At 40.9% G+C, this 13,902-nt stretch overlaps 1 protein-coding gene across 1 annotated transcript in view; it reads right to left on the bottom strand.

Moving 5' to 3' along the window:
• The window catches only part of DRG1 (developmentally regulated GTP binding protein 1), a 50,923-nt gene that overhangs the window by 14,317 nt on the left and 22,704 nt on the right, over positions 1-13,902 (bottom strand). The window contains exon 4 of the mRNA XM_004449767.5: positions 3,774-3,843. Within this exon, the coding sequence (XP_004449824.1) occupies positions 3,774-3,843 (70 nt within the window). The remainder of the gene's footprint in view (positions 1-3,773; positions 3,844-13,902) is intronic.

The following is a 13,902-nucleotide window of genomic DNA, read 5'->3' as shown; positions in this document are numbered from 1 at the left end:
CTAAACCCCCTCTTTTTTTTTTTTTTTTTTGTGGCATAAAGCTTGGTCCATTTAATAGGCATCCAAAAAATAGTTTTAACAATGAACAAAGGATTCATAATGGCATGCTCCTGACCCGACTCTAGTGAAAACTTAAATGTTGAACCAAAAGTTAGGAGGGAGGGACAAGGATGGATCCATAACCCTGCTCTTGACCTTCTCCCTCCTGAGGCTCCCTGGCATCTATATTTCTACTTTTGATTCAACTCCTTTTGCAGCAGGGTTTTAGGATGATCCTCCTTGGATGTTTAACATTCAACACTCATGAAACAGCACAGAAACACCCTGGTTTGCCTCACAGCTCTCGGAGGTTTCCCATGCAAAGAGGATGACCTTCCACCCTGTCAAGGTTTCAGATAGGCACCTCGTTCTCACAGGAGACTAGCTGACTTATCTACCTTCTCATTTGATCTTGAAAGCACACAGATTCACTTTCGCACAGCATACACTATCTGCAGTTCTGGACCTAGACAGAGGCAATGGCCTAGAACCATTTGCAGCTCATTTCTCGTCAGGAAGAGGCACTGATAGAAGACTGTCAAGCATTTCTCTAGTCTACATAGCCTTGGTTTATCCACGGCTTAAGCCATCTAAAGCTGTATAATGTTAATATAGCGGTATTCTCCGAGGTGGCTGGATTACTGGTGAATATTTTTTCTTCTTTTTAAATTCCTGTATTTTCCAAATTTTCTACTGTGAGACTGTGTTCTGATTTGTCCAGTGTGCAGAAAACATAGAGCGCGGTTACCATAAAGAAGATGATTTTCAGGTCTATATTCAATGGCTCTGGTGTAATAGATAATAGCTATATCAAATCTTTCCTTGGAGAATTCCTCATTTCCCTTCATCTTCATTAGTTCTCCTTGCTCTATACAGTCAGCACAATTTTGGGTTTTAAATTCTTCAAGCAAATTGCAGTTTTCTGTTACAACTTTAGTTATATGATATTTGTATTCAGTAAAAAAAATACGTAACGTAGGCCAACAATTGTCAATTGTTCCTAATTTGGGCAGAATTGCTAAATAACCTGTGTACTTTACCCAATTCAAAGCCTCTTCCATTGCCAAGATTTTGTTTTCTGTTTTATAACCAATTCTTAATAAACCTCCAATAAAGAATGAATCATTCACAACTTTCTTTGCCAAATCCACAATATCTTCCATCAGCTCAAGATATTGTAATCTCTTCAAACTCATTTCAAAAGCATGAGAATTGCCAGTCTCCACACAGGGATGCAATCGTGACACCACAGAACTCTGCTGACGTTGAAACAGGAGTGGCCAGAAAACGTACACTTTAATGGCATCACAGTAGTCATGCAGAACAGAAACTGGTTTACTACACCACAGACTGCAGATGTCAAATTCTACGTTCTTCTCACTTTGAGTATAATCTTTACACTGCTTACCCACCCCATCACAGTAAAGCTGAGTTACGCGAACATAATCATTGGTTATAAATCCAGGAGCACCGACACTATTGTGCACGTAATCTTCTAACAGAGCATAATCCCCTATAGTGAAATCTCCCTCATCAAATTCAGCCATGGTGTACAATCCTGGGCCCGAGGCCCAGAGCCCCGGACGCGGCAGCCACCGCCGCCGCCACAGCCGCCGCCACGGGCGGTCCACGTCAGCCCTCTAAACCCCCTCTTGACATAGATGTGGAATGGACACAACCAAGCCAAGGTCCACAGGCAGGAGGAATACAGTAAGGATCAGAGTGGACTTACCGATATTCTATTCATGAACTATTGTGGTTAATAATCGAGAAAATATGGCATTGATGTGGAAAAAGTGGCCATGGTGGCTGCTGGATGCAGGGAAAGGGAGGAAGAGAAGAGATGTGGAGGCATTCTAGGGACTTGGAGTTGTCCTGGGTGGTGCCCCAGGGACAACTGCCGGATATTGTATGTCCTCCCATGGCCCACTGGATGGAACGTGGGAAAGTGTGGGCTATGGTGGGGAACACGGGACATGGGGTGCAGCGATGCCCGGAGATGTACTCACCAGATGCAGTGGATGTGACATGATGATGGGGGAGAGTGTTATTGGGGGGGGAGTGGTGGGATGGGGGCGGTGGGGGCGAATGGGGACCTCATATTTTTTTAATGTAATATCTTTTTAAAAAATGAATAAATTGAGTAGAATTTGAAAAAATTAAAAATTATAAAAAGATACAGCAGACCAGGGAGCTGAGGTGGCACAAGAGAATGATCACCTCTCTCCCACTCCAGAAGGTCCCAGCATTGGTTCCCAGAGCTGCCTAATGAGAGTACAAGCAGACACAGAAGAACACACAGCAAATGGACACAGGAAGCAGACAACAAGGGGGAGGGAGGGAATAAATAAAATAAAAATAAATTTAAAAAAATATATATATACATATATAAACGCAAAGACTCAAGAAAATTTACCTATCACTGACTTTGTCTAAGGACTTTAGAAAACAATGTGTTTTAGCAAAACCAGTAAATAACTCAACATAAATAAGACACTGTCTTTAGGAAAAAGAGAATTCTACACAAGAAAACAAAAGAAAAGTTTAGGTTGACAGCAATGCAAAAAGTCTACACTGTCCAATACAGACTCCACTAGCCACTTGTGGCTATTTAAATTAAATTTTAATTTTAATTTAATTTAAAATTGACAGAGCTGTTGGAACAGTCAAAACATTAGCAAACACATGAACCAAAAAATGAGCCAAATATTAACTTCATGAAAAACAAAACATTCCAAGAGAAAAGAAACCAAGTTGTAGTATACTACTTATCTCAGCACTGAATAAAAGTTATAATCATTACATAACAATGTAAACCATGAATAATGAATTAACTAAACACTGTATTATAATCTCTTTGAAAGAATGGAGAAAGAAGTAGTAAGGGATACAAGAAAGCTAATTCTCAACCATAATGTCAAGGCAACAGAAATATCTAAAATTATTAATTAAATAGTGGTAGAGCATAATATTTATAAATATGTAGGTAAAAAGAGAAAGAATAGCCAAAGAGCTGAAAGTAGTTGCCAAGTGTGGGGGGGGGCAGGGGGAGGTCAGGTAAAATTATGTCCTTCACTATAGTATAATCTCCAAGTCTTACTACTAATCCAGCTAAATGAATAATACCATGTGTAGCTGTTTGATATGGTTATGAATTCCAAAAATATATACTGGATTATGTTTGTTAATCTGAACTGAACCTGGGCATGACTGAGTTATGATTAGGGCTTTGATTGGGCCATGTCACTAGGGCACTGATTCCCCTTCCCTTGGTGGGTAGGGACTCACAGATAAAAGGCATGGCAAAGGACAGAGTTGAGGCTTTTTAATGTTGGAGTTTTGATGTTGGAATTTGATGCTGAAGCTGGAGCCCCAGGGAGAGAGACAGAGCCATTTGCCTGATAGTCTACACCTGACCTTGTGGAGAGAGGCAAAGCCTAGAGAGCCTAATAGCCTACAGCTGACCTTGTGGAGAAACAGGAGCTGAGCCCAGAGGAATCCAGGAAGCCTGAACCCTCACAGACGTCGGCAGCCATCTTGCTCCAACATATGAAAATAGACTTTGGTGAGGGAAGTAACATGCTTATGGCCTGGTATCTGTAAGCTGCTACCCCAAATAAATACCCTTTATAAAAACCAACCAATTTCTGGTATTTTGCATCAGCACCCCTTTAGCTGACTAATACACCAAGTAGGGGGATAATGTCTCACAATGGTAGGCCTGGACTACTCACCTGCAATGACTTGACGGCCTCTACCTTTCCCATCCTTGGCACCCTCAATGATACCTGGGAGATCCAGAAGCTGCAAGAGTAAGAATAGAGGGAACCAGAAGAAAGGAAAAACCAGTTATAAATCTGAAGAGATCATGCAGAATGATTTATTTCCCCTCAAATATCCAAAATTTAGGAGTTCTAAATCTAATCTTCCTCATTAGAAAGTATGTGAATTAAAAAGTATTATAGGCAGCGGACTCGGCCCAATGGTTACGGTGCCCATCTACCACATGGGAGGTCCGCGGTTCAAACCCCAGGCCTCCTTGACCCGTGTGGAGCTGGCCCACGTGCAGTGCTGTTGAGCACAAGGAGTGCACCCCATAAGGAGAGCTGCCCAGTGCGAAAGCAGGTGCAGCCTGCCCAGGAATGATGCTGCACAAACAGAGAGCTGGCAAAACAAGATGACACAACAGAAAAGAAACACAGATTCCCGTGCTGCTGACAACAACAGAATCAGACAAAGAAGATGATGCAGCAAATAGACACAGAGAACAGACAACCAGGGTGGGGGGGAGGGGAGAGAAATAAATAAAATAAATCTTAAAAAAAAAAAGTATTATAATAAATGTCACCTATAGGACTTTTTATATGCTTTAAAAATGCCTAAGAGACTGTCAAAAGGGTGGAAAAGCAACCAACTCAATGGGAGAAAATATTTGGCAATCACATACCTGATAAGGGTTTAATATCCATGATAGATAAGGAGATCACACAACTCAGCAATAAAAAGACAAAGTATCTGACTTATTGGACTTACTCCACTCAGCTAACATGGAGTTGAAGAAGGTCAACCACCACAACATGGAGCCTAGAGTGTCTACAACTAGAAGCGGGAAGAGTGCATCCAGTACCCATGTGGAATCTAAGCCCTCACTTGACATAGGTGTGCAATGGACACAACCAATCCAATGTCCACAGAGAAAATGTGGAATGGGTGTGGGAACGGTAGCCATGGGGGCTGCTGGGTGTGGGGAACGGGAGGAAGAGATGAGATGTGGAGGCGTTTTCGGGACGTGGAGTTGTCCTGGATAGTGCTTCACGGACAATTACGGGACACTGTAGATCCCCCCAGGGCCCACTGGATGGAACGTGAGAGAGTCTGGGCTATGATGTGGACCATTGACTATGGGGTGCAGTGATGCTCAGAGATGAACTTACCAGGTGCAATGGATGTATCACGATGATGGGAGAGAGTGTTGCTGTGGGGGGAGTGGGGGGCGGGGGCGGTGGGGTTGAATGGGACCTCATATTTTTTTTTAATGTAATTAAAAAATAATAATAATAAATAAATATTAAAAAAAAAAAAGACAAAGTATCTAATTTAAAATTGGGCAAAAGACATCTGTCCTAAGAAGAAATATAAAAAATAAAATAAAAATAACAACATAAAAAAAAATACAAATGCCAAAGAAACACATGAAAAAATGCTCAGCATCACTACTGATTAGGGAAATGCAAATCAAAACTACAACAAGATATCACTGATAGACTGGCCACTATCAAAAAGTCAGAAAACTGTAAATGTGGGAAGGATGTGGAGAGACAGGAATGCTTATTCACTGTTGGTGAGAATGTAGAATGGTACAGCCAGTGTGGAGGACTCTTTGCCAGTTCCTAATGAAGTTGAATATAAACTTGCCATGGGACCCAGCAATATCATTGCAAAGTATATACCCAGAACGAATGAGAACAGTGACACAAATAGATTCTACACACCTATGTTCATAGCAGTGCTATTCACGACAGCCCAAAGTTGGAAAACAACCCAGGTGTCCATCAATTGATCAATGGATAAACAAACTGTGGAATATACACATGATGGTATATTATGCAGCAGCAAGAAGAAATGAAATCATGAAACATATGACAATATGGATGAACCTGGAGGACAATGAATTGTGAGTGAATCAAGCCAGATACAAAAGGACAGAGTATGAATGCCCTATTATGAACTAAATATATTATGTGAAACATACATATAGTATTTGAATTATGAATTTGGGTAGAATGGCAATATAAGACCATTTTTCTTTGAAGTTGAACAAATATAGGTTAATACTACAAAATGTTAATATCAGACAAAAAAAAAAAACACATACTAAGTGAAGGAGACCAGACACAGAGTACTACATATTTCATGATTCAGTTTATATAAAATGTAAATATAAATCAATTTATAAAGATGAAATGAGATTAGTGGCTATGTAAGTCTGAAGAGGGAATGCTAAGAATTGTGGAATCTTTCTTTTTGGAGTAATGAAATTTTCAAAATTTTTTAGATGAATGTACTACATTGTGACTATACTAAAAGTCATTGACTATACACTTTATTTATTTATTTATTTTTTAAAGATTTATTTTTTATTTATTTAATTCCCTTCCCCTCCCCCGGTTGTCTGTTTTCTGTGTCTTTTTGCTGCATCTTGTTTCTTTGTCCGCTTCTGTTGTCGTCAGCGGCACGGGAAGTGTGGGCGGCGCCATTCCTGGGCAGGCTGCACTTTCTTTCGCGCTGGGTGGCTCTCCTTACGGGGCGCACTCCTTGCGCGTGGGGCTCCCCTACGCGGGGGACACCCCTGCGTGGCACAGCACTCCTTTGCGCGCATCAGCACTGCGCATGGGCCAGCTCCACACGGGTCGAGGAGGCCCGGGGTTTGAACCGCGGACCTCCCATGTGGTAGACGGACGCCCTAACCACTGGGCCAAAGTCCGTTTCCCGATTATACACTTTAGATGGAATAGCCAGAAACAGCAGCTATGTACAGTGGAGGAAGCATAGAGAGATTCAGAGGTGAAGAATTTTCTTGTTTGTCTGGTTTTTGTTTATTATTATTATTATTGAAATAATAATAAAGAGATCAATGGTATAGAATTTAGAGTTCAGAATTCAACTCACACATCTATGGGCAATCAATTTTCAATGAGAGCCAGGTCCATTCAATGGGAAAAGAAGAGTCTCTTCAACTAATAGTGATGGGAAAACTGGATATCCATGTACAAAAGAATGAAACTGGACCTCTACTTCTCACTATATATAAAAGTTAACTAAAAATAGACCAAGGATCTAAATATAAGAGCTACAACCATGAAATTCTTAGAAGAATACTTAGAGGAAAATCTTCAGGACCTTTTATTAGGCAATGGATTCTTACATATGACACCAAAGTATTAATAACAAATGTAAATTAAATATAAACTGTACTTATTCAAAATTAAAACTTACGTGCATCAAAGGACATTATCAAGAAAATGAAAAGACAATCTATAGAATGCAAGGAGAAAGTAGTATGATATAATTAGGATACAGAAAGAAAAAAACTGCCAAGTGAGAATTCTTTATCCGGCAAACCTGTCCTTCAAATATGAAGGTGAGTTTAAAATAATTCATAAATAAGAAGAAACTGAGAGTTCATGAAAAAGAATCCACCTTTCCAGGAAGTAGTAAATGGACCCTTACCACCCAAAAGAAAAAGACAGGAGACAGAGGCTGACAGGAGAGTGCAGAAGGAAAGACTACCAGAAAGTATAACCAAAAGAGTAAAAAGACAGAAGAAAATAAGATATGGCATATGAAAGCCAAAGAATAAAATGGCAGAAGTAGCAGAAAGGGTGTACTCAGTGTTTGAATATGTGCTTCCCATATGCGAGGTCCCAGGTTCAATTCTCGTACCTCCTAAACAGAAAAAAAAAACTCATTTACAGTAATATCATCGAATGTGAACGGTTTAAACTTTACAATCAAAAGATATAGGCTGAAAGAATGAATAAAGAAGCATGAGGGAAGTGGACCTGGCCCAGTGGTTAGAGCGTCCATCTACCACATGGGAGGGCCGCGGTTCAAACCCCGGGCCTCCCTGACCCGTGTGGAGCTGGCCCACGCGCAGTTCTGATGCACGCAAGGAGTGCCGTGCCACGCAGGGGTGTCCCCCGCGTACGGAAGCCCCACACGCAAGGAGTGAGCCCCGTAAGGAGAGCCGCCCAGCGCGAAAGAAAGTTCAGTCTGCCCAGGAATGGCACCACACACACGGAGAGCTGACACAAGATGACACAACAAAAAGAAACAGAGGTTCCCGTGCCACTGACAACAGAAGCAGACAAAGAAGATGCAGCAAATAGACACAGAGAACAGACAATGGGGGTGGGGGGGGAGGGAGAGAAATAAATAAATAAATCTTAAAAAAAAAAAAAAAAGAAGCATTAGCCATCCACATTCTGCCTAAAGAGACTCACCTTAGACCCAGGGATACAAATTGGCTGAAACTGAAAGGTGTGAAAAAGATACTCCACACAAACAGTAACCAAAAGAGCAGGGGTAACTATACTAATGTCACAAAAATACAGTCTTTAAATGCAAAAGACTTATAAGAGATAAAGAAGACCATCACATATTAATAAAAAGGACAATCCACCAGAAAGAAAAAACAGTCATAAATATCTATGCACCTAACCAGGGTGCCCCACAATACACGAAGCAAACTGGCAAAACTGAAGGTAGAAATAGACATCTCTACAATAAGACAGGCTGACTCACACCACTCAAATCATTAAACAGAACAACTAGACAGAAGATCAACAAGGAAAGAAGAACTTGAACAATACAATAAATGAGCTACACCGAACAGACGTATACAAACTGCTGAATCTAAAATCAGTGGGTATACATATTTCTCACGGGTTCATTGATCTTTCTTCAGGATAGACCATATCACTAGGCAGGTATCAAAATTATATAAAGAATGAAATTATACAAAGCATCTTTGCTGATCATAATGGAATGAAACTATGGGAAAGGGGAAATCTGCAAATGTGTTGAAGCTAACCAACACACTGCCAAACAACAAGTGGGTCAAAGAAGAAATTGTAAGAGAATCATGAGACAAATGAAAACGAGAACACAACTTATCAAATCTTACAGGATATAGTGAAGACAGTCCTGAGAAGGAAATTTATAACCCTAAATGCCTTTATTAAAAAAGGAGAGCTAACATGTACAAACAACCTACATTGACTCTACAAGAAATACAAGAACTCAACAAACCAATCACATTTAAAGAGATTGAAACAGTTATCAAAAATCTCCAAGCAAAGAAAAGTCCAGAAACAGATGGCTTCAAAGGTGAATTCTACCAAGCAACGAGGAAGAATTAACACCAATCCTGTTTAAACTCTTCCAAAAATTGAAAAGAAGGGAAAATTACCCAACACACTTTATGAAGCCTACATCACCCTAATACCAAAGCCAAATAAAGGCACTACAAAAAAATTGCAGACCAATAATGAACGAAGATGCAAAAATTCTCTAAAATGGGGGGTGGGGGGTATATGGGGACCTCATATTTTTTTAATGTAATATTAAAAAATGAATAAAGACAAAAAATAAATAAATAACTTAAAAAAATCTCTAAAATATTCTAGCAAACAGAATACAACAGCATATCAAAAGTATTATACACCATGACCAAGTGGGATTTATTCCTAGTATGCAAGGGTAGTTAAACGTAGAAAATTAATGTAACACATCACCATTAACAAATTGAAAGAAAAAAAAACATGACCATCTCAATCAATGCAGAAAAGACATTCAAAATAATCCGGAATCCTTTCTTGATAAAAATACTCTGAGGAGTGCTGGTGTAGCTCGTGGTTGAATGTCTGCTTCCCATATACAAAATCTTGGGTTCAATTCCTAGGACCTTCTTAAAAAAAAAAAACACTTCAAAAGACAGGAATAGAAGGAAAATTGCTCAATGTGATAAAGGACATATATGAAAAACCCATAGCCAATATCATACTCAGTGGGGAAAGATTAAAAGCTTTCCCTCTAAGATCAGGAACGATACAAGGATACCCAGTCACCACTGTTACTTAATATTCTAGCTAGGGTACGTAGAAAAAAATAAATAAATAAAAAGGCATCCAGGGAAGCAGCCGTGGCTCAAGCAATTAAGCTCCTATTTACCATATGGAGGACCTGAGTTCAATCCCTGGGACATCCTGGATAAAAAAAGAAAGAAAAAAGGCCTCCCAGACCTGTTCAGAGAGGCACAGGTCCCCATGCAGCAGAACGAAGAGCCAAAAAAAGACAATGATGCAAGATAGAAAAAAACACTTTTTAAATTAAAAATATATAAAGAAAAAACATATAAAGACATCCAAACAGGAAAAGAGGAAGTAAAGCTCTTACTAATTCTTAGATAACATGATCCTATATTTAGAAAATTCTGAAATGTTTACAACAAAGTTACTTGAACTAATTAATAAAAGAGTTCAGGAAATGAGAGAATACAAGATCATGCAAAAATCAGTAATGTTTCTGTACAATAGTATCAAACAATCTGAGGAGGAAATTAGGGGGAAAAATTCCATTTACAATAGCAACAAAAGACTCAAATATCTAGGAATCAACTTAACCAAAGATGTACAGGACTTATGTTCAGAAAATACAGAAAAATGCTAAAAGAAATCAAAGAACTAAGCAAATGGAAAGTGTTAATGGATTGGAAGACTAAATATTGTGAAGATGTCACTCCTATTCAAATTAATTTATAGACTCAGTGTAATACCAATCAAGAGTCCAACAGCTTATTTTACAGAAATAAAAAAGGGAATTACAAATTTATTTGGAAGGGAAAGTGCACCCAAATAGCCAAAAGCATCCTAAAAATGAAGAGCCATGTGGGAGGACCTTCACTGCCTGACCTTGAAACATATTACAAAGCTATAGTGGTCAAAACAGCATGGCAGGTGGGCCCTGAGCCTCAGCAGACTTGCAACTCCTACTCTCTGGTCACTGGACTTACCAGGCTAGCTAAGAGGGAGGTGAAGACGGTCAACCACCACACGAGGTAACCAAGAGGGCCTACAACTGCAAGCAATAGAATTGCATCCATCATCCATGTGGAATCTAAGCCCCTTCTTGATCTAGAGGTGGAAGGGACATCACCATCCCAGGATCCACAGGAGGGAGGAATAAGATATGGATTAGAGTAGACTTACTGATATTCTACTATGGAACTACTGTGACTAGTAATAGAAGAAATTATAGCACTGATGTGGAGAAAGTGACCATGATAGTTGCTGAGGGCAGGGAGAGGGAAGAAGAGATGTGATGTGGGAGCATGTTTGGGACCTGGAGTTGTCCTAAACGATATCACAGGGACAGATGCTGGACATATTTCCTGCCATAACCCACTGAATGGACTGGGGGAGAGTGTAAACTACAATGTAAACCATTATCCATTTGGTGTAGCAATGCTCCAAAATGTATTCACCAAATGCAATGAATGTGCCACAATGATGAAAGAGGTGCTGATGTGGGAGGAGTGATGTGAGGGGGCTGGGGGGGGTAGTATATGGGAACCTCTTATATTTTTTGAATGTAACATTTAAAAAATAAAGGGAAAAAAAAGAATTTAAAAAAAATAGGATGGTAGGGAAAAAGATGTGGCTCAAGCAGTTGGGCTCCCATCTAACATATGGAAGGTCCAGGGTTCAATGCCCAGGGCCTCCCGCATGGCAAGATGGCCCATGTGAAGTGCCAGCCCACATGGGAGTGCCACCGGTGCAGGAAAGCTGCCCCGCACAGGAGTGCCAGCCAACATGGAGAGTTGGCACAGCAAGATGACACAACAAGAGACACAGAGGAGAGACAATGTGAACACGCAGCAGAACAGGGAGCTGAGGTGGCATGAGAGAAATATGGCCTCTCTCCCATTCCAGATCCCAGAACTGGTTTCCAGAGCCCCCTAATGAGAATACAAGCAAGACAAAGAAAGAACACACAGCAAATGGACACAGCAGATAACCAGGGGGTGGGGAGAATAAATAAATAAAATAAATCTTAAAAAAAACCCAAACAGCATGATACTGGCATATAGACAGACATATTGCTCAGTGGAACAGAACTGAGTCTAGGAGACTTTCAGGAAGATGGCAGACTAGAAAGACACGAGACCCTCCTCTCCTCCAGAAAAATAGGTAGAGGACAGGCTGAAACAGCCTAGAAAAAGATCTTCTAGGGTTTAGGACACCAGGCGAAGGCTGGGCACCACTCAGAGGAGAGAGGGACAAAGGAGGGAAACTGCAATGTCAGAACTGTGACTTGAAACCAGCGGCTGCAGCTGCTGACACCATCCCCCACACTAAAGACACTTTAGAATTCTCGGGCCTCTGGACCTGCGGCTACAGACAAAGGGGACTCCAGGATCTACTACCCCAGGAAAGGGGAGAGAGAGAGAGATACAGACTAAGGCTGACTCAGCTTTTGACCCACAAATTTGATCTGCTGTGTCCCAGGAACCCTTCCAGGCCAGGCGGCACCACACTGGTTTGTCCTGGGAACTGGGGAAAGATTGGAGAAATCCGATCCTCCACCCTCGCAACCTTCCTCTCTACTAGCTGAGACTAACTGTTGAGGACTCCCCAGGAAAGGGGAAAAAGAGGGACACAGCCTAAGGTTGACTCAGCTTCTGACCCACAAATTTGGTCTGCTATGTCCCAGAAACCCTTTCAGGTCAGGTGAGATCACACACTGGTTTGCTCTGGGAGCCAGGGACGTACTGGAGAAATCGGACCCTTTCACCCTCCCTCTCTTATAGCTGGGACTAATTGTTAAGGACACCCAAGGAGAGAGGAGAATGAGGGACACAGCCTAAGGCAGGCTCAGTTTTTGACTCACAAACGTGGGCTGCTGTGTCCCAGGAGCCCTTCCAGGCCAGGTGCAGCTGCACCATTGTTTGCCTAGGGATCTGGCAAGGGGTTAAAGATATATAACCCTCCCAGGCTCCTCGTCTACTAACAGGGACTGATTGTTGAGGACTCAGGGGGGAGTGGAAATATTTCCAACCTGAGGAAAAGGGAGGGAGCTGCAGAACTGTCTCAGAGAGTTTGAATTACGAGGTTCACAGCCTCCAGACAGGAAGTTCTATCACAATGATTTGTTTTGTGCTGCAATAAACACACTCTCACCAGGCATTGAACTGAGAGCTGCCAAAGAGTGCCATCTGCTGACAGACCAAGGAAGTACACTTAAGAAAATTAAAAATAAGGAGAGGCTTTTTCTGGGTTCTATAGCCTTGCACCCCAAGGCCCTGGAAAGCCAGTCTACAACCAATTACTGGGTCCAGACCCAGTTTTGAGCAACCAGCAGACAATCCTAACAATCCAGGTCAAGCCAAGAATCAAAGAGCAGTGGTAACACACAGCCTCCTGCAACTGAATACCTACAAAAGAGAAAGAAACTGAGCATCTGAGTAAACTACATCCTAATCAGATGCCTAATATCAGCAAAAAATTACAATCCATACTAAGAAAAGAGAAGACATGGCCCAAGAAAAGGAATATATCAAAGCCCCAGAAGAGATGCAGAATTTGAGAAAAATAATCAGCAAGATGTGCACAAATTTCCAAAATCAAATTGAGCTGAAGAAAATATGGTCAAAAAGATAAATGAATCAAGTCAACGATGAGCGAGTGCAAAGAAGAATTTGAAATCATGAACAGAAAAGCAACAAAGCTCGTGAGAATGAAAGACACAATAGATGAGATCAAAAACACATTTGAAGCATATAACAACAGACTCAAAATGAGAGAAGAATAAGTGATACCAAAGAGAGAACACCTAAAATTGACGAGAGAAAAGAATGGAAAAAATTGAGCCAGGGTCTTAGGGAGTTGAATGACAGCACAAAATTCAACAACATACACGTCATGGGAATTCCAGGAAAAGACAAAAAGAAAGAAGCAGAAAGAATATTTAAGGAAATCAGAGCTGAAAATTTCCCAACCCTCACAAAAGGAATGAACTTACACATCAAAGAGGGACACCATACCTCAATCAGAATAAATCCGAACAGACCTACTCCAAGACACATACTACTCATAATGTCAAATGTCAAAGATAAAGAAAAAATTTTCTGAGCTGCAAAGGAGAAGCAAACCATCACATACAAAGGACGTCCAGTAAGACTTAGCACATATTGCTCTTCAGAAATCATGGAAACTGCACACACGGAGAGCTGATGCAGCAAGATGACGCAACAAAATAAGATACAGATTCCAGGTACCACTGACAACAATACAAGCGGACACA

Source organism: Dasypus novemcinctus, chromosome 19, assembly GCF_030445035.2.
Source record: "Dasypus novemcinctus isolate mDasNov1 chromosome 19, mDasNov1.1.hap2, whole genome shotgun sequence".
NCBI lineage: Eukaryota > Metazoa > Chordata > Mammalia > Cingulata > Dasypodidae > Dasypus > Dasypus novemcinctus.
Note: the sequence above shows the minus strand (reverse complement) of the source record. Positions and strands in the feature narration are given on the sequence as shown.